Genomic DNA, 21,553 nt, shown 5'->3' with positions numbered 1-21,553 from the left:
TGTAGGATGATAGCTCCAGTCGCAATCCCACAATTCCGGAGTCTGCTCCTGTACGGCTGAATATTAAGGACATTCTTATTGAGCGGAACGATGATGGCTCCTTTTGTATCAAAGGTATGTATTTATTCTATTGTATTGCAACATTATATAGCGGTAAGACCGCTATGTGGGACACTGAAACACTTAGTTACATAGGTAGCACGATACAGCATAAAGGGTGGGAGGAAGAAGTGTGAGAGACCAGCGCACAGCTTATAGTGTTCAGTAAGCTGACCGCTTTGAGCAGCTATGTAGGTCGCTTAAGGGAAGTCCTGCTTTTCATAGTCCAGTCCACTTAGCTGGTTCCTGCACTGAGATATTTTATTTACAGTTTATGGTTCTGAGCAGGCATAGGTTGGAGGAAGACACGGATCAGAGATCTGCTGAGATGGACTTTATCACTATCTAATATCTAATTGCCATAGTGGGATGTCAAAGTCCATCATAGTGTGTAGCTAGTTGGGACTCGCAGTGGTGGCCAAAATTAAGTTCTCCATTGACCAGCGGCACATGTAGATCTCTTCAGGTATTCCATGCCTGCTCAGTTGGTGAGGGACCTGTAGCAGTTGTGTCTTGTGGTAGCATGTCAAGCAATACATGGAAATTATTATGCAGTCTGTATGAATTACAATTTACTGCCTAGCAGTTGAGTTTTATGATATACATATTAGTGTGGGCTATATATTGTATTGTTATTGCATTTATATAGATAGCACTTACAACTCTCAAACAGATAATGTAGTTCTTTACTTTGGGCAGGACGCTGCTCCGGACACCCTGGGTTATAAGGTTTTTTGGGGTTATTGTTGGTTATTGGGATTAGTCTTGCACTCCTATGGAAACCACCCCATGAGTTCATTCCAGTTTCTATGTCGTAGATTACATTAATAGGAGTTAGGTGTGATCTTTAGTTGGAGAGGGTATATGTGAATTTGTGCTTTGGCTAGCGGTGTTACTAGATGAGCTCCAAAAGATTTTTATCACATAAGGCGGTGCACTATTTGATGACTGCGACTTCCATATCATGAACTGATGGCCACATGTGAAAAAATAATCAAACTCAACATCAGTGATACTTAAGTACGGCCTGAGGACATCATGTGAGTCGAAACGCTCCTGCAAGTCTGGGAAAGGCAGCATGTTACCATCTTCATACAGATCCCCTATGGTAGTCGACCCTTTCTCAGCCCAGTCTACCAAATCCCACCAGGAGCCTCCATGGGGCAGTGCCTCACACGTAGATAGCGGTATATCAGGTGCATATGGGACTGCGATGCCCGCTCAATTTAGGCTCCGTTTCCAGCACTGCCTTTCTGTTATAAGGTCCTCTGGGAGGGTACCAGCCCTAACAGGAAGGTCCACTACGATTTGTGAGAGTAATCCAAGTGCCGGGGCTCTCTCTTTCACCTCTTCTGGGCCACGCAGATGTGCCGATACTCGTTGCGTAAGCCATTGCAGCTGAGCAGCTACATAATAGGTCTCAAAATCAGAAACTGCCCACCCCCCCTTCTTACCTCGGACGCATCTGGACAGTCAAAGCCACCCTCCTTCTACCAGTGCCCCACAGAAACCCAGTGACCATAGAGGTAAGCTGTTTAAAAATCTGCGCCGGGATCCAAACTGACAGGGTCCCAAAGTAATACAATAGCCTGAGGAGGGCCACCATTTTAAGTAGTGCTACTCGCCCAGCCACTGACAGTGGAAGTCTCCCCCAGAACTCAAATCTGCTTGCCAGGCCTCTCATGTGTCGCAATTTCATTGTAGGCCATGAGAATACCTGCACGCACTCACACCCTCATAACCTATAGGTAAAAAGAAATAAGGTAATGAAAATGTTACTTAGCCTGTAAGCATTTGTATATAGCATGTAGTGCTGTAGATTTCACATGCTCTTCACACTCCTGCCATGGGCCCGTATGCCCACAAGCCACCGCTCTTTGAAGAAGTCTCCAGAGCCATGACCCACACAGCAACTCCCCCCTTAGCAGTCAATGTACTATGCTAAGGAATTTCAGAATTACTGCCTAATTTACACCTTAAATTGTATACGTCTTTGGAATTCCATGTGCAAATCGAATGCTTCTGATATGAACATTCTAGTCTCCCTTTAAAGCTTAAGGTTGCTAGTGCTTTAATGAAGGTCACAGTCTGTCCTCATTCTGATGTCTAGAAAAGTATTCAAGAGAAGACCTATGCTTCTCAGCCGACTTTCCAAAGGTCCTGAGAACCAGTCATTTTTTTTTAAACCTTCGGGTGAGTTTTTTAAAGAAAATGTGTCAGAGAGAGGAAATTGACAGATCTTGTTTGGTATATGTTTATGCTGCATAGAAGAAATCAATTGAAATTTCCAAACCTTTTGCATAAATTACAAATTGCATTACTTAGATTATTAATTAATTAAAAGTTAAACCTAAAAAGTAAGTAAGTTAGTTTATTTTCTGTCCGCAGTATTACATAGGAAACACTTCTGTGCAAAGAAATATCTGAATAAATGTTGTGAGCAAAGATCCCCTCAAATGTTCCTCCTCAGTATAGAATATGGCAGGGATGGTGTGCCAAAAATAGTTTCTAGGTAATTGTACAGCGGAAATTTTGTGATCATTTCCTCATGAAATTGCAACCTCTAATAGAGGGAAGCCTTTTGATTGTATGTAAGAAAGAACCTTACTGTCAATTAATTCTAAGTCTCAGCTTTTAAAAAAATCATTTAAATGGTTTGTACACTTATGGACTGCTAATAGGTCTGCAAAAATGTGCCCCTGAGCTCATAGTTTATAAATGGCTACCACAGCTCGATTTTTCACAGGTTGTAATCTAGCTCTGGAACTGGACAGAAAGCCAGATTACAGTAGATTATTTTAATCCATCCATGACAAGATTGTGCCTTTCATCAGTGAGGTCCTGGTTTGCGTGTTCATGGAAGGGTGGTGTAATTTTTTGTCAAAGTAAGTCAGTAATGGTAGGTCTTGGATTCTACGAAATATGCTTGCCTAATGGGAAGTCATGGTCATATCATGATCATTCCAAAGGTTTAGGAGAGTAATTTAGAACCTTGCCACCTAGCCAACAAGGTGCAGGGTGGCAGAGACCCTATCTCTACTGCATCTGCATCTGATGGCTTGCCCAATTTAGAAAACAACCACTACTGCGGTTCATTTTTAACTAATGTGTTCTCGCCGATACAGGGGAACAACTTTTGTTAGAACTGCATGCCGGGCTGAGCATTGTTTCATGAAAATGCAAAAACAAAACTGGAAAGCAGTGGGTTTACTTCTAAAAAGTAACAATGGCCCAAACACACAGGGTGATTTCCCTCCTGTGGAGACGCCACTAGCACAGAATCAGCAGCTCTCCCACCTCTCACCTGGCTCTTGAACATGCATGTTTAGTAGTGGGAGGGAAGCGCTTCTGAAATGACTACAATGCATCCAGAACACCTCTGCATGCCTGATCCTCGACATCCCTCGCCGTAGCCACATCACATCCCACCTGAGAGACCTGCACTGGCTCCCCATCAACAAGAGGATAACCTTCAAGATCCTCACCCACGCACACAAGGCACTCCACAACACCGGACCAGCGTACCTCAACAAACGGCTCAGCTTCCACACCGCCAGCTCCGCTCTGTCAACCTCGCCCTTGCCACAGTCCCCCGCATCCGTAGCATGACCTCCGGTGGCAGATCGTTCTCCCACCTCGCCACCAAGACCTGGAACACCCTCCCCACCCACCTACGGCAGACCCAAGACCTGCTGACCTTCAGAAGACTCCTCAAGACCTGGCTTTTCGAGCAGTAGCAGCATTCCCCACCCCCCAGCGCCTTGAGACCCTCACGGGTAAGTAGGGCGCTTTATAAATGCTATGATTGATTTGACTGATTGATTGATTTGTGGTGGGGACTCCCACTCTTTCAAGCCCTAAATGAGGCCCTACTCTTTAAACTCTGGGGGTGGGTAGGAACACTGGCCCTAGACCAGCCCGAAGGGGACCGCAAGTATTTCCATTCCTACCCCGGGTTTGCATGTAGATTTAGGTGCATCTTCATGATTTTTTTGGGCTCCGAATTCAAGGAGACTTCTTGAGAGGTTGCATCAATTGCAGCTTTTCAGTTTTTGCAGCATTGGTACTGGTAGGTTATGACATATATCTGGAAATCCAGTTCATAGCTCCGGATGACCTATGTCGGTGGCTCCGTGTAGACATTAACATGCAAGTGCTGCAGTGGCTAGTGAGCCTTGAATCCCAATACAAATACATTGGAGCTGCATTAGCTCAATTAGAGCCCAGCAGTGCATAAGAGTTACCAAAGTCCCGGTACATTCCTGCCATATTTACAAGGGCCAAGGAAGAACTTTGTCTCAACAGCAGCAAGTACAACATGCTGCTACCAGGCTCCTGGGTGAGTTGTATAAATACAATCACATCTAGGAAGCTTTACGGAAATTCCCATGATTGCCAGTTAGGAAATAAATTACGTTTATTTGTAATTGTGCATAAAGACATACATGGAAATGTATTCAGCTTTCTTATTACCAAATTCAACAGATACATTCCTTCCTCTGCTCTTCCATCCATGAATCTGAAGATGCTGGTGGTGGCACAATCGAGATTAGATCACGGGTTAGTCATTTCTCAAACGTGAGAGCTTTGGGCTAGATCCCACTTATTGCAGTTCCGAAAGATACTGGAAACGCGGGAATTCTATCTGTAATTGGTAAGGTCTTGCACATGGTCTCCGCTGTGGACTAACCCATTATTCCTAAATAGATTGGTTGGGTCAGGAACTGTAGATCCAGTTTTTGTCACTAATAGCAATCTCATAACCGTTTTCCACATCTTTGATCCTGAGTATGCCAGAGGTGGTGTTGCCACATAATGCACACCTCCTGCCTCTGGGACTACTCCAGCGACTACCCCACACCTGATGAGCGAGTTCTGAAAGTCGCGCATTCTTGCAAATATTTAGTAAAAGTCAGTCACTTCTGCTCAGTTCTCAACATGAGGATTATGAATATTATTGACTTTTTTCGGCCACAAAAATTCTGTGGGGCAGCTGCACAGTTACTTAGACCTTGTTGCTGCTGGAATCAGTTTGGGTACCCTCAGTAATGGATTTAATTGGTCCATAGTCTTCCGGAGACGTGGAATGTTTACTGGGCCCCCACTCTAGTGCTTTCCAAGGAGAAAGGGAGTGTACAGTTGGCATTATGATTGCTACCAGCACTTACTTGAGGAACCTAAATCTCGAGTGTGCTGCATACTACCGAAGGCATGTATGAAGTCCTTTCAGACACAATCTTTACCTCATTGGAAATGTTGGGGATTATCCCAAACCGCTCTATTCAATTCCACATCTCTAATAAAGTATATAAATCTGTCCTGGCTTCAGGATTTTTGGGAAAAAAACACCTAACTGAAGTTTTGTATTAGAAACAATATATTGTCCTCTTTTAGTGGGATGTACCAATGCAGAAAAAGATGATGTTTTTTAAGGCCAAAGAATAATTTGGGAGAATGAGTTTTAACGGTAATATTGCGAAAAACACAGTTGATGGACAGAATGCAGAACAATGTCTTACATTCACCCCAGTACAAAGATCTGGGCCTAAATCCATCGTTTTTTTGCACTCCACACCACCCTAGGTCAGACACTGGCTATATGCAAATCAGCCTTGACCCTGTGCCTCATGGGAACAGTCCAGCCCGAACTACCAAGCCATGTCTTTCCTAGACCGGAATCAAGCATCCAAGGACCGGTTTCTGGCTATCAGCCTTCTTCAGCCTGGATAGCTTGACTCCAGTGGTGTGGAGAGCTGGTAATATGCATACTTCTTGTAATTACTTGTATCATAATGGACCTAATTGCAAAATATTGCTACATTTAGAACAAAAAAGGCAGTAGCAATATCTAAGTCCTATCTGGAAGGAATACCTTAGCAACTAAGCTCTACATTTGACCTTGCACTCCTAGCCTGTTTTCATTTCTTCTTCTCCCAGCAAATCTTGGTTATCTGTCTAGCCAGTTTCTCTTACTGAAGGATATTTGGGGCATGAGCCCACCCTCGAGGAGCATAATGCAGGCCCCTGCGGCTCGTCAGTGCGGCCACTATTCATGGGGCTCCAATTCAGCCTATGGCTAATGGTGAGATGTGAGTCTCTCGGTGCCTTGCATCACTTTCTGATTAAAGCATCATTTCGCATTACGCCACTGACTACCTCAAGAGGATAGAGGTCTCCTCGACGAAGAAGCTATATATAAAATTGTGCTTTGCAAACCTCCTATTAACAACCTGTACAATATAGCGTGGCAATGGCTTAGTACTCTCGTTTTGTCTTCAAAACCAACACAACATAATGTATTAATCGTCACTGAGTTTACATTTTTAGTCCATCTTGCCATTTATGCAAAAAACGTATTTTGCTGTCATTTATGCACACAAAAAACACCTTTTGCTCTGGTGCAGTAGATTTGGTTCCAAAAGCCATCTTTGATCCGTATTAAATGCAGTCTTAAGTAGAATTAAGGGTTAGTTATCAGCGGGTTCTTGCGTTCCACAGCAGTCTTTGTGAGATACGTTTGTTTTTGATATGCTGTTACATTTCAAAGGTTTAGGATATACATTACATTTTCGTGGCTAACTTGCTTCTTAACAGTCATTTCATTCCTAAACTGGCAAGGGCTGTGCCAGCTTTGAAAAATTTGAATAATGATTGAGGTTTTGCTGGCTTTTTTCCTAAATTGTAATTCTTCCTAAATATTATTTGGTGATCATGACAGCTCATACAGTCAGATCGAAGACACAATTAAAAGATTGAGAGCAACATTTGTTATATAGTTTTAGAAAAATCTTTTCATATTTTGGTAAAGTTGAACATTATGGTAATGTATGTGAATTCAAGTGTACATCTGTGAACTAATGTAATAGGTAAAATATATGATGGACCTGGCCCTTTAGCAGGGTTATCCCAAAATGTTTTGCCTTCCTCCGCCTATTTTTCTGACCTTTTTTGTTAGCTTTAGGACTCTGGGCACTTCACCATTGCTAATCAGTGCTACAGTGCAAGTGTTCTCTCCTTTAATCATGGTACTATTGGTTTACACCTGTTTGGCAAATGCAATTTACCTGTAAGTCCCTTTGGTTTACACCTGTTTGGCAAATGCAATTTACCTGTAAGTCCCTTGTAAAGTGGTATACCATATCCCCAGGGCCTGTATATTAAATGTGACTAGTGGGCCTGCAGCACTGATTGCGCAACCTACAGAAGAAGCTTTTCAAGCCTGTCTCCGGCCTGCCACTGCATAGCCTGTGTGCACAGTTTACTGCCACTGTAACTTAGCATTTACAACTACTTGCCAAGCCTCAAACTTCCCTTTTATTACACATAGGTCACTCCTATTGTAGACCCTAGGTAGTCCTATGGCCAGGGTGCTGTGTAAGTGAAAGGTAGGACATGTGCTTTTACTGTGTGGCATGTCCTGGTAGTGACAAACAACATTTTGTGTTTCTCACTGCTGTGAGGCCTACCCCTCTCATTGGCTAGCATTGGCAATTACTTTATATGCTTTTAAGTGGTAATTCCTGATCTGAGACAAGTGAAGTTGCCATGTTTGTTATGTTTAGAATAGTGGTGATAAATCCTACTTACTGGTGTAGTTGGATTTTACATTAGTATTTAAGAAAGGTGACTTTTAGAAAGTGCCCATTCCTCTGTGCTTATGACTCTTTGTGCTTTTCAGCCTGGCTCCAATACACGTCTGAGTTAGTGTGACAGCCACACTTGGTGCATACTTTTCAGATATCCACATCACAGGAAGGGCTGGGTGTGACAGGGGTTACATCTGCATTCATCTGCATACTGATGGTCTTCCTGGGAGAGGTTGTTTATACTTAACATTTGTATAGGTTGTGTCCGCTTTCACCCAAAGGTCGGATTTACCCCTGCTGCTTGTCTGGAGCCAGGGCTGGGTTGAAAGGGATTATTGTGCACCTCTGAGGCTTCCTTTGAAATCTCCCCTTGAACAAAGGCAATTTTGAGTATGCGTACAGGGGCTCTGACCCCATTTGTTTGGACACTGTATGGACTTGTAACTAGATGCTTCTGGCTCTACATGCTGCACATTGCCAGAGGAATGCTGTGCTGCCAGAAGGAACCGCCATTTGGACTACTTGCTATGTTGTGCTGACCTGTTGCCTGCTGGACGGCTAGAGGGACTGCCACTCTGCTAAAAGTAACTTTGTTTGCTGGCCTGCCTGCCTGCTCCTCACCCTGTGCCCCGGTGTTCTCCAATGCTTGTTAACTTGCCCCCCTGGTTTTCCCTGAGGTCTGAGATACAGCAAAGACCTCATGAGCTGCCTGATTCTAGCTCACTGCACCGTTCGTCAAGCACCAGCACTCCACTGTGTTGGAGCATTCCTGGTGCCTACGTTTGGTACTTATGTGTGACTCCTACACCGCTCTACAGAAGTGAGAATGCCTTTTTGTTTTCCCCTGCAAGTGCTGTGCTTCGTTTCCGCCCCCACACCACTCTACAAGAGGTAGGCCACCATTTTGGTTCTCCCTGGCGAGTTCTGCACTTCGTTTCAGCCCCTGAACCGCTTTACCAGCAGGGAGCCTTCCTTTTGGATGCCTGAACCTCAGCGCCTTTTACTACAGGCACCGCTGATGGCGTGCCCCTCCCTGTAGCTTTGACTACTCCAACGTGCTGAGTACGCACTCACCAACCTCTACGGGCCGAGCTGCGGTGTGTCAGCTTGCCTGGTTGAGCCGTGCAGTAAACGACTACTGCTATCGAGCCGTGGGCACCGTGAGCAAGGCCCGCGACATTTCCAGTGTCCCGCCCCAGCCCCACCTTCATCGATGAGCTGTGCTACATTGTGAATCACCACCCAGTGGCACCACGCATATTCGAGGTACTGTGAGCCCCGAGATCGTGTTGTTCTGATGACCATGCAAACATCGCAGGCAGCTGGGGCTAAGTCATTTGGCTGCATTTCATTCTCCCCTCCATTCACGTCAAGGAGGGATGATTTCCTGTGTACTTGTGTCATTTCAAATTACAGTAAAGGCTCTAAAAGAAGCCCTGTTGGATTTAAGCGCTGGGAGTTTGTTTTGTGGGCACCTAATGTGATGTAACATTACAGGGCGGATCCTTGATCGAGGCCTCAATCACCCAGCGGCAATTGTCGCATTGGGAAATCCATGAATTACCATATTACCATCAGTAGGTGCACAAGTGCTTCTGTGCCCTGCGTGAGGATACTTAAGAACCACATACAGTATAGTAGGGGTATAGATGTTACTGGATCCATATTTCCTTACTACTATTGTTGCGCTTATGGTGATGTTTTGTGACCCCTGTGTTTATGGTGATACTTTGGTGATGTATGTGTATTTTCCCTAACCTAAAATGCATTACATGCACTGACGTTCTAATGTGTGTCATTAAGATTCTTGCATTGTCATTATAACTAGTACCATCTCAGGATTTGCATAGTATGCACAGCATTTATGATTCATGTCGTTGTGGTCTATGATATGTACTATATCGTTTATATGTTTAAATAATCCTGTGTGGAGTCTTTTTTGTGGTGTGTTTGTGCTGTTTCTGTTTGAGTGTTTTGTGCAAACATTGCATCTGATGATAAACCTGCCTGCTCTGTGCCAAGCTACCAGAGGATGAGCACAGGTTATCTTTGGTGTATAGTTAGCTTGACATGACTAGAGTGGTGGGTTCTGACTGGCTTAGGTGCATACCCTGGCCAACCAGAAACCCCATTCCCAACAGTGTACATAACCATTGTTCTGTTTCAGGTTTCAGCAGTCACACATTGATTTGCAAGTTATATCTTCACTTCAGTTAGGCCTAAATTGTGTCACTGCATAGAGCGAGCATAAAGTTCATTGAACGTTTAGAGAGTAAAATTTGCATCTACATTACGACTAACTATTGCTCTATAAACTACTGTTGATAAAAACTGATAACATTTATTAATTAATTTTATATCTTTTCTAATTTACTCTAGGGGTGCCATCAATGGACAGCGAAACTGTACCTCAACCCGCAAAAACACCAGCTCCAATTCAATATATTGATGACACCAAAATGGCGAAGCAGAAGGAATGTTTCTCCATAGCCATTCAGACAGAATCGGAAAAGCCTGTTTCGTCAGATCATACTCCAATAATTAGATCTTCAGCCTGGAAACCAACCGACGCAAGCAAAGAGCAGGTAGGTGGATTTTTTCAGTGACCACTCTATACCGGAATGTATAGATCTATGAGCAAGACCACTGACTCATTGTCAGTGAAATTGCTCTCCCACCCTCGCAGCTCCACCATTAAGTGAGGTGCACCTGCCCCTGCACTCTTGAGTGTTAGTGATCGAGGCCCTCCTCCACCCGCAGGTTTCCCTGCGCCTTATCCCTGGTGGTCCAGTGGACCTCTGTCTCCTTTCTCTCACTCTGCTCCTTCACTCGTTTTTCTACCCTTTCTATCTTTCACCCTTCTGCACCTTTCTGCATCTCTGCTCTTTTGTGCCTTATTTCTGCCCATTTTCCCTTTCTCTCCCTCTGCTCCTTCACTCGTTTTCACTCGTTTTTCTACCCTTTCCATCTTTCACCATCCTGCCCTTTTCTGCATCTCTGTTCTTTTGTGCCTTATTTCTGCTTATTTTCCCTTTTTTTCTTTATCCCTTCTTTCCTCCCTTTACCTTTCCCCGCCGCTGCGGCCCCTCCCCCCCAGCGCGACCGGCCCAATCGAGCTCCTCTCCCCGCTCCCGCCTCCCAGCTGTCCAGCCCTCCCCGACCCCTACTTAATGGCGGGCACTGCGCGGCCGCTGAGCGGCCGCGGGCTGCGGGCGCGCCGCTGTTGCACCGAAGGCGCGTCAAAGGCAAGCACGTCTGCGCCCGTCCGCGACCAGCACCAGGAACCCTTGACCTCCGCCCCGCCAACGCTACGACCCAGCAGCACTCCACGCACTCAACCCAGGCTGCAACAACAACTGCAAGCTAGCATCACCAGCCGACACCCATGGACCCTTCAGCTGTCACCGCTGCAGGCACACCTGCAGCACCGCCAAGAACACGGATCCAGCACAACCCGCCCACAAGAACACAACCGAACCGAAGACCCTGCAATGCATCCTCCTCAACGTCCGATCCCTCCACAAACACGCCACAGAAATCTGGGACCTCCTCGACGGCACCACTCCGGACGTAGCATTCTTCATCGAAACCTGGACCAACGCCACCTCAGGACCGGACATCGCCATCGCATCCCCCAAGGATACAAGATCTACAGGAAGGACCGCCCCACCCACCCAGGAGGAGGAATCGCCATCGTCCACAAATCCAGCCTCCGCCTGAGCACACTCAGTGACGAGTCCACAGAACTGATGGAACACCTTCACTTCAAGATACTGGCCAGCCCCACTGCCGCCCTCCGAGGAACCCTCATCTACTGACCCCCCTGGACCCCGCGGACCCTTCGCCAACTCCATCACGGACATTATCTCCCCGCAGGCCATCGCATCCACCAACGACACCCTGCTGGGAGACCTCAACTTCCACCTCGACAATCAACTGGACCCCAACACCACATGCCTCCTGGACAACCTCCACAACATTGGACTCTGCCAGATCGTGACCGAGCCCACACACTCAGCAGGACACACCCTCGACCCCCATTTCACTACAGGAAACTCCATCACCTTCACCCACACCACCGAACTCCCATGGACCGACCATCGTTGCGTCCACTTCACCTTCAGAACACCCACCATCCACAGACACCAGCACCTGCTTCCACAAAGAAACTGGACCAAAATCACCGACGACCAGCTCATCTCCTCACTCAACAATTCCACCCCAACCATCGCGGAAAACGACGACCCGAACACCGCAGCCCGAACCCTGCATAGATGGATTTCGGAAAGCACCAACACCATGGCCCCCCTCAAGAAAAACAACAATACCCGTGCCAAGAAAGCCAGATGGTTTACCACCGAACTTCGAGAGTCCAGGCGCACATGCCGCCGCCTCGAAAAGGCCTGGAGAAACACCAAATCCACAGAAGCCCACACCAACGCTCACCATCAACTCATCAGAGAAACGAGGAAAAAAGCGACTGAAGACAGAATCTCCACCCACGCACACAACAGCAAGGAACTCTTCAGCATCATCAAAGAGTTCGCCCAACCCACCAGCGAGTCTACCGACATCCCTCCCTCACAAGACCTCTGCGACAAACTCAGCACCTTTTTCCACCACAAAATCAAGAGCATCTACGACAACTTCGACGAAGACAACCAACACACTGAACCCTCACCAACCACCCGACACCCGGAAACCAGCGATTGATGACTGGACAGCCCTCACCACCAAAGACACACTGAAGACAATGAAGCCAATCCACTCAGGGGCCCCCACGGACCCCTGCCCCCACCACATCTTCAACAGAGCCGCTAACACCATCGCACCCATGCTCTGCCACACCATCAACCGCTCCCTGGCGACTGCCTCGTTCCCCGACGACTGGAAACACGCCGAGGTCAACCACCTCCTGAAGAAACCCTCAGCGGACCCCACCGACCTCAAAAACTACAGACCCATCTCCCTGCTCCCTTTCCCAGCGAAAGTCATCGAGAAAGCCATCAACAGCCAACTCGCCACATTCATTGAAGAACACAACATCCTCGACTCCTCCCAATCCGGCTTCAGAAAAAACCACAGTACGGAAACCGCCCTCCTCGTCGCAACAGACGACATCCGCACCCTACTGGACAAAGGAGAAACAGTAGCCCTAATCCTCCTAGACCTATCAGCGGCGTTCGACACAGTCTCCCACCGCACCCTAATACGCAGACTCTCCGACGCAGGAATCCAGGACAAGGCCATTGACTGGATCTGCTCCTTCCTCTACGGCAGGACGCAACGGGTCAGACTCCCCCCTTTCCTCTCAGACCCCACACCTACCACCTGCGGAGTCCCCCAGGGCTCCTCCCTCAGCCCGACACTCTTCAACGTCTACATGGCTCTACTTGCCCCCATCGTCAGAACCTACGGACTCAACATCGTGTCATACGCAGACGACACCCAGCTCATCCTCTCCCTATCCAACGAGCCCAACACCGCCAGACGCAACTTTCGAGAAGGCATGGAAACCGTCGCCAAATGGATGAAAAACAGCTGCCTACAACTAAACACCAACAAAACAGGAGTACTGATCATGGGCCCAAACCCCGACGCCTGGAGCGACACCTGGTGGCCCACCGCCCTCGGAAACCCGCCAAACCCCACAGACCACGCACGCAACCTTGAAATCATCCTGGACTCCGAGCTCAAAATGGACCGCCAGATCAACTCTGTCTCATCTTCCTGCTTCCACACCCTCCGCCTCCTTCGTAAGACCTTCAAATGGATCCCCCTCGAACACCGAAAGACAGTCACTCACGCCCTGGTCACCAGTAGACTCGACTACGGCAACGCACTCTACGCCGGAATAAACAAAAACCTCATCCGCAAGCTACAGAACATCCAGAACGCCGCCGCAAGACTGGTCCTCAACCTGCCAAAACACTGCCACATCTCCCAGCACCTGCGCACACTCCACTGGCTCCCCGTCGAGGCGAGAATCACCTTTAAGATGCTCACCCACGCACACAAGGCCCTCCACAGCACCGGACCAGCATACCTGAACAGCGACTCAAATTCCACGCACCCCAAAGGACCCTACGATCAGCCCAGCTCTCCTACGCCGAGGTCCCCTGCACCAGAAAGACCAGATCGGGAGGCCGCTCCTTTTCCTTCCTCGCGGCCAAAGCATGGAACGCCCTTCCGCTCCACCTCAGACAGACAACATCGCTCCCCATCTTCGCAAGAAACCTCAAAACCTGGCTCTTCGACAGACCCCCTCCTTGATGGAATGGAACCTGCACCCCCACCCCACCCCTAGCGCCTTGAGACCCTTACGGGTGAGTAGTTGCGCTTTAACGCTTTAACAAACTCCTGATTGATTGATTGATTGATGTTAGAGGCTCTAGACTAACATTAACAAATTACTCCGTTCTCGAGTGTGCAATATCAAATAATTTTTAAAAAGTACGAAACTGACGTGTGAAACGTGGGCGGGGAAACTGGGGTTCAGAACCTCTCAAGGACTGTACCTGCAAAAGAGAGAGAGGCGTACACAATCACACTCACACAATTACTATCTTGGATGCTAGTACTACAAACATATAAATTGTCTACTGTAAACAAAGGTCAAGGGTATAAAGCAGTTATCTTTGGTTTGCTTTTAGAAGGATCCAGATGGTTTGAAATCACCCTTGAGCTGGCATGTGTTAAAAGTAAATTTTTTCACATTTCAAAATGAAGTACATAAGGGCTGCGTTGAACACTCCTCATGAGGAGGGACCATCGCAGGAGAGGGGAGGCTCCGGGTTTTAAGGCAGAAGAAGAAGCCCTTTCTTTCTCATGGGGCTCAGAAGGGGAAACAGCCATTACATTGCATGCTTTACTACGCATGCGATTACATAAGGAATGGTATAATTTACTATTCCAAAACCTTCCCTATTGTTGCGCACACTGGAGTTTGAATAGTAAATTCTACTATTTCTAAGTCCAGCGCGCCCCCTGCAGCAAGTGGATGTAATGACTTGCGTTGTAATGTACTGCAATGTAACAACACAGTCGTTTTAACGACCACGTTGTAAACACGTGATGTAAAGTGTCCTATTCCTCAGGAGAAAACATTTCATTAAAAAAAGTTTTTTATTACTGCTCCTCTGCATTGGCCTTCCAGCTGTAACGTCACTTGTGAGTATAAGCTCAAGACAAATATTTAGCACAGACCAATTTTGTTAGTAAACAAACACCTATTGCAAACCCTAATCTTGCCCAAAAAGACCCATTCCTCACGAATGTCAGAGCAGTGAATTATCTGCCTGTAGCCAGCTCTCAGCACCTTCTTGCAGGCAAACACATACACTGTGTCTGCTACATCTGCCGGTTTTAGCACAGGTCTTCTAAACACACATGCCAGTGCACATCCGATGACTACCTCAATACATGCCACCCACCTCGCTGACAGTGTAATGATATTGCCTTTTGGGTTTAGTTTGGCGTCATAGTATGTGTTAAACAGCATAACCTTCACCCTACCCATAAAGTACACGTTTATTGCGCGTAGGTTACATGGCCTGTTAGCTCTTTAATGTTTGCTTCAGCAATTTTAATTTGTGTTTTTCTTGGAATTTGCATTGGAGTGAGCTGTTTCTTTGGTGCCCGACAAATTGTATTGTCTTACATCTTTTGATTTGCTGTGTAGTGACCTTCTGTTGCTTGACTATTTTGGACCCGATGTTAACATATTGCAGTTTAATATTGCTGCTGAGTGCTGAACTTTGCCTCTGAATCCTGGTAATTTACTGGCAGCAGAATTTCTTACGAGGTGTGTTTTGCCAAAAGTTATTCATTTAAGCAGCTTTATCTAGAGGAAAAATACAAGCTCTTTAAGCCAGTTGTGTTCACGTTTCCTAGTGGCGCGTGCACCTTGTCCTGATCTGCTCTGTGCCTACCTTGGTCTCGCCACATGCTTTCTGCAAACATTCTCCCTGCTTATCAGATGCAGGGAGACAGAGGCACGTTTTGCTCAGACAGCCCTATGGGATGTTTTTGGCTGGTCCTTTCTAGCACTACTGGCAGCCTCCTTTGGTTTCTTGCTGTGTCATCTCCCCCTCTCTTAGAAATTAAAGGGGAGAACAGAAGTTCAGCACGTCACCTGATACATTAATAACTATAATCTGGCCCCTACGTTCTCTGTGATGTAATCTCTTTTCCACAGAGATCTTATAGTTGCTGTCCTTTCTTATTGAAATAGTTACTTTATAAAGACCAATTTGAATACTTGCCCAATTTGAATACGTGCCCATGAACTTGTTTCCTCTCTGTGAGTTCCACCTTCCTTGACTTGCCTTACACCCTTTGGACACGTTTGAAATCATCGTCTGAAATGCCATTTATTTTAACTAACAAGCGAATATGCTCAGTCTCAAATTTAATACATGGTATTTCAATGATATGACATTGGTATGAGAACTTAAGCACATCTTAATGATTGGGATTATTATTTGTATTAATGGCCTTTTAGTTTACAAGACTGTGTGTTCACACAGAACACCACACGCACACATACACTCACTGCTGCTACTTTGTGGGCATCTCATTTGCGGTGCCGCACCAGTGTAACTAGTATCTTTAGTTAAGAATCCCCAAACGTAAAGTCTTTCTCATCGCTGGGTGCATTTTTACTATAACTTATGCAGTGTCTGGCTGCCTTACTACTCTAATGATTATCTCTCCAACATATTTTCAACATTAAAATAGTTCCAGGCCTGCGAGCTGCAAGTGACAAGACATGTTGGCTTCATCTTAGGTCCTTTGGAGGCTGGTATTTGACTTTTGGATGGTCAAGGGTGGTGCAGACATAATTCATACTGTACTTCCAACAGAATTTTTATTTTTAGTTTAAAAAATGGAGTCACACAGAATAAAAATGTTATTGAAGGCCAAGATATCCAGGAATGACATACGTTGAGGAAGAAAGGTCTCTAGATCGGGTGTTACATGACTGTAATAAGACGAGCCACTGCCTGTAGATCTAGTCATATCAGCAGTTCTTCGTTATTCATTCTGACCTTCGGGTGACCTTTCATGGCCTCATCGAGCCAATAAGGTCATTCCCACACATAGATGAGAGAGATGTCGCCCTTTCGGTCCTCTGTAATGATCCCATTCACTATTTTGCCTCCCCTCTGATTCCAGTCACTTCCTCTAATGATTAGATAATAACTGTTGGGCCACTGCATTGTAGTTTGATGACAACAGGGGCGGCCTTAGGCATGTGCAAGCTGTGCACCTGCACAGAGCCACCACGCCAAAATATATCCTTAATATAATAATCCTCTGAGGATGGATACATATTTGCGTGGCGGCCCCTGGCAGGGATTTGGCGGCCGCCGGCTCTATTCCACTTCCAAACACCCTGACCCTCCCTCTTCACTGGCCTTCGCGCTCCGCCCGGACCCCCTCTTATGGGCCCCCTACCTATGCTCCCTGCCCAGGGCCGCATGAGCCTAGAGCCGCCCCTGATGACAAGTACAGGATACGGACTGCTGGCTCCCAGCACTTTTATGTCTTGGGCGCAAGGCACTTTCATGTTGTGGGCGCAAACTGATCAAGTTCGCCACGTTTTTCAGAGTGGTGTTGAAGCTGCTGACTATATCCATTACGTTGCAAAATAATTCGTATTTTGAGATGAGATACTGGTTTGACAGATAAAGGGGAAATGGTTGTCCTGTTTTAACAGACGATGGGGTATATCATGTGGTCCAAATATACCTCACCCGGGCACGGACCGATGTATCATTATTGTGGGTCAATGAGTGCATTTAACCTTTATCATGTGCCTTAACCCTTAGAGGATTTGTTGGAGCTCAAACCTAGTTCATCAACAATAAACAGAAGTCGTATAACGTTCACAAGACTCTGGACAATATTCACCCTGAGCAGGTTTGGCAATGGACAAACTGACTGTCTTTTGCTGAAGATTCTCTTCCACAGATTGCTATAGTCTGATTTCTAAGTAGCCATCTTCTATTTAACGGACTGCTCTTTCTTTCTGCTACTTCTTCAGGCGTCTGTGTGAGTAACTGGCGCCACATGTAACAGAATTATAGGAGGAGGCACAATGCGGGCTGCTCCCTTTCTCTTTAAATCTGGCTGTTGAATCCTTCCTCCCTCCTCCCTCTAATGAAGATATTTATGAACGGAGTCCAGAGGCTTGGTCAGATTTTTCAAATAGTGTCATTTGCATAATTCCTAAAATGAAAAGCATAGAAGCAAATTAGCTATGCTGGTGGTCACAAGTATATGTTAAAATGCTTCAAACTGAGTGAGGAGCCCTCAGATGCTCCTGGCAAGAAGGCCCTAAACTAAGAACAAAAAGAGGGACTGTTGGAAAGTGGGTTATTGGTAGGAGTGAATGTAGGTCTGCCACTGGCAATAAGGTCACTAACACATGATAGGACTCAGCATAGGTCTTTGAAAAACACCTTCAAAGTATTCTGTGCCGCAAGAATTTTATTAGCAAAATAAAAATAGACTTTCCTTGATTGTACCTGCTATTTATATTTATTTAAAACTACATTTAGCTCCAACTTACTATTAGGGGTAGACTCCTCCCTCCAACGATTTTCTAGCTTTTTGCAAGCTCTGTTAGCCTCCTTCAAGAAGGTATCATACCAGGGGAGGGCAGTTGGCGAGAGGTAGAAGAATTAGTACGTCGGAAACAGGAAGAGGACAGAAGAAGAACCACTTCTAGCATGGAAGTCATCTCCTTTATAAAATTACCATAATCATGTGCTATTGAGCTGTTCTCAGATAACAGTATTTGATGTGCTAGAAGCAGAGAGAACTTCTTGTATAGTAATCTAGCCCTTGGACGATACCTTAAAGCTAGAGTATTTTTAGCCATTGCCACCAAATTCTCAGACAAGACAAAAAGTAGTTAGAAGTTAATGAAGAAATTATCAGTCCAAACAAGTGGATTACTCTTGCAAACCACTGACTTATCAGGAGCAAAAATAAGATCTAACTGACACCACTCTGTTGTGTAGCCCCGTTGATGAATTGTGGTGGGTGTTGCGTAGATAGCACATTGATGAGGGCTGCTAATGGCTAGGTAGCTCTGTTCACACATTGAAGTCTCCCAAAACATTACAGGTTGTATGGTTTAACAGCAAGGTGATTAACAAAACAGCAAAAGAATCAGTGGAACTTGTGCAGTACCTAAGAGGTTCATAACAGAGAACACTTCCAATGGAGTATTTAGGAGAATGCATAATAGTGAACCCTACAATTCTGGCTGAAAAAGTCCAGATTCAATAGCTTAACATTAAGTTAAGCATTGTATATTATTGCAAAACTGCCACAACTTCTGTGGGTATAAGTGAATGGTAAATCTTGTAACCCGAATTGCAAACGAGGAAAATCTGCTGCTGACTTCTACGCAGTCCATGTTTCATTTCAGAGCCAATAGTATCATAGCTTTCAGTGACATGCTTGACTAAAGAACCTGCATTTAACAAAGCACATTTAAAATGTTTACTCCTGTTACCTTCTGTTCTAGAAGTAACACAGGCATTAATTTTCAGAGAGCAGAGGTAACCCTTCTCACACATCCATCCTTTCCACCTGAATTAACCCATTGTCAGACATACCTATCACCATGCTGTCCAACAGCTGCTTTTGAGTATAGGTGAGATGCTTGTCTATATCCTCCCCCTAAATAGTGCGACAACCCAAATCTAAACGGGCAGTGTGGCTGGCTGCTGTTTGAGATCAGGTTTGCCTTTGACATGCCTTCGGTGTGCCCACAGCGCGGACACACTGCAAGCAACTTTACATAGGCATCCTCTTGATTGCACATCCAGCTCCAACAGCTAGACCGCAGACCAAAATGGCGGCCGGCTGTGTTCATTTGAGGAAAAAGAAGGCAAGTTTCCCTTGTTAGCCCAACTTAAAAACACCAAAGTGCAAGTGCAGGTAAAGTAAGAATGAATAACCTGAAGTGCAAATGTCAGCTATACCCTGATTGCTGCCTTTTCCCACTTGTCACACATACAGCTAGAATTCCAGGGTCATGAAGGATGGAGGGTTCATGAGGAGCTGGTCTGTCAGTATGAAGGGTGTGGTTGGGAAGATCCATTTAGGATGGCCATCTTGTATTTCAAGAGCTGTATTCCCTGTCCATTCAGCTGATCATGTCATACCATAAGAGGTTCTTGACATTTTGGGAGGGAAAGGCTTCAATGCCTCCGATACGTCACACTTTCTACTGTGCGGTAAGTACTTTAGATGTATTTTCAATTTTTATGTTTCAAAAACAGTAATGGTGCGATTAATTTGGGCCCTCCTGACACATACAACATTTGCCTGTGGAGTCTCCTCCTCAGCTAAGGAGAGTGATATTTTCCTATTCTTTTATTTTAATTTGGAGCCACCTAGTGTGGTGGTCAAAGGCAGTAAATAGCCTTTGCTTGCCGCATGGAGCACTGGCCTCGCCCTTGGAGCATGGAGATGCACTATACACGGTTTGTATTATGTATAGATCGATACACACCAGGTGAACTTGAAAAAGTATTTCAAATTCTGGTGTAGACGTTTAATAACGCTCAATGCAGGATTCATCACTCTTGAGCGATAACACGCCATGCCTGTTCAATCCAGCTTTTCCAATCTTATGGTTGTCCATTAGCCTTATCATCAATAAGTAGGCACCATAGGGGTAAAAAACGCAGTATGTTGGCTAATAGAATTTCTTCTTTCATTTCCTAATTATGAAATAAACAAATGTATTATACTTTTATGATTTTAGCTCGTGGACGAAAATGAATGCCTGAAGCAAGAACTGGCCAAGACGAAACTAGCTCTTGCGGAGTTCCAGATGGAGAGAGACAGCCTTCTACATCACATCAAGCGAATGTCCATTGAAAACAAGCATTGAATGTGGATGCTCAGAAGAAAAAGAAGGACTGATAAATTCTGCCTATGCTAAAATACTGCTTTTCTTTAAAAGATGGTGATAGCAACAGTGAATACAAAAGTCTCATCTAGTTGAAGTAGTTTAATTACTACTCCGCCGGTTGCTAGAGCAAGCAGTATTACCGCTTTACATTATGATTGTATTTTTCTGTGCAATTTGATAATTTAATATTTACTTTTAGCAACTGAGATTTTACAAAATGTTGCTGTGAATGGGGGACGGGGAGGGGCGGGAGGGTTTTCTGGGTAATAATGGATTTAATAAGTTAAGGTATTTACCGTGCACAATTGACAGCCTTCGTCGTTAAGACGGAATGGTTTGTTTTTAATTGAGGATACATTTGGTACATGCAGCACCAGCCACACTTCCGCAATAGTCCTTTGTTTGTTTTTGTCACTGCTTTGTAGCTTTGATCATATCACCAGACGTATCAGTATAGTGGCCATTGCTGCATGTCCCCATTGTATGCATAGCAAGGATTTTATTTGCACTATTAATAAACCTCATAATGTAGTAAACTTGTTTCTTAATTCTTGTAAAATTATATAATTAAAGAGCAATTTTTAAACGTGCATTTTATACTATGTATTTGAGTGAGATATTCCATAATGTAATCTCATTGTCCAACATAACTTGGAAATAAAATGACAATTGGCATTGTGTTACATTTCACAAGGTGTGTTCTTTTTTATGACATTATTGGTATATTAATTTAATGTCTGCCTCATGTCGTCAAGACAATAAAGTCAATATGCTACAACTATAACTACGGTCACTGAACAGAAACATCTTTATTTGAGCCTGATTTTGTTGTGTAAAGCATGTCCATGAAATGTTTGTGTAAAATATGAGTTCCGCAAGTGAATTATTTTGAGTTCTCAACTTTCCAGCTTTACGGACTTTGCACATC

At 45.2% G+C, this 21,553-nt stretch overlaps 1 protein-coding gene across 1 annotated transcript in view; it reads left to right on the top strand.

Annotated features, from left to right (window-relative positions):
• Positions 1 to 21,303, top strand: part of BLTP3B (bridge-like lipid transfer protein family member 3B) — a 349,381-nt gene extending 328,078 nt beyond the window's left edge. The window contains exons 19-21 of the mRNA XM_086918075.1: positions 6 to 114; positions 10,065 to 10,270; positions 20,476 to 21,303. Coding sequence (XP_086774201.1) covers positions 6 to 114; positions 10,065 to 10,270; positions 20,476 to 20,604 — 444 coding nt within the window. The 3' untranslated portion in view covers positions 20,605 to 21,303. The remainder of the gene's footprint in view (positions 1 to 5; positions 115 to 10,064; positions 10,271 to 20,475) is intronic.
• The last annotated feature ends 250 nt before the right edge of the window (positions 21,304 to 21,553 follow it).

Source organism: Lissotriton vulgaris, chromosome 1_1 (genome assembly GCF_964263255.1).
Source record: "Lissotriton vulgaris chromosome 1_1, aLisVul1.2, whole genome shotgun sequence".
Classification (NCBI taxonomy): domain Eukaryota; kingdom Metazoa; phylum Chordata; class Amphibia; order Caudata; family Salamandridae; genus Lissotriton; species Lissotriton vulgaris.
The sequence above is the reverse complement of the archived record's forward strand: the minus strand, read 5'-3'. Positions and strand labels throughout refer to the sequence as shown.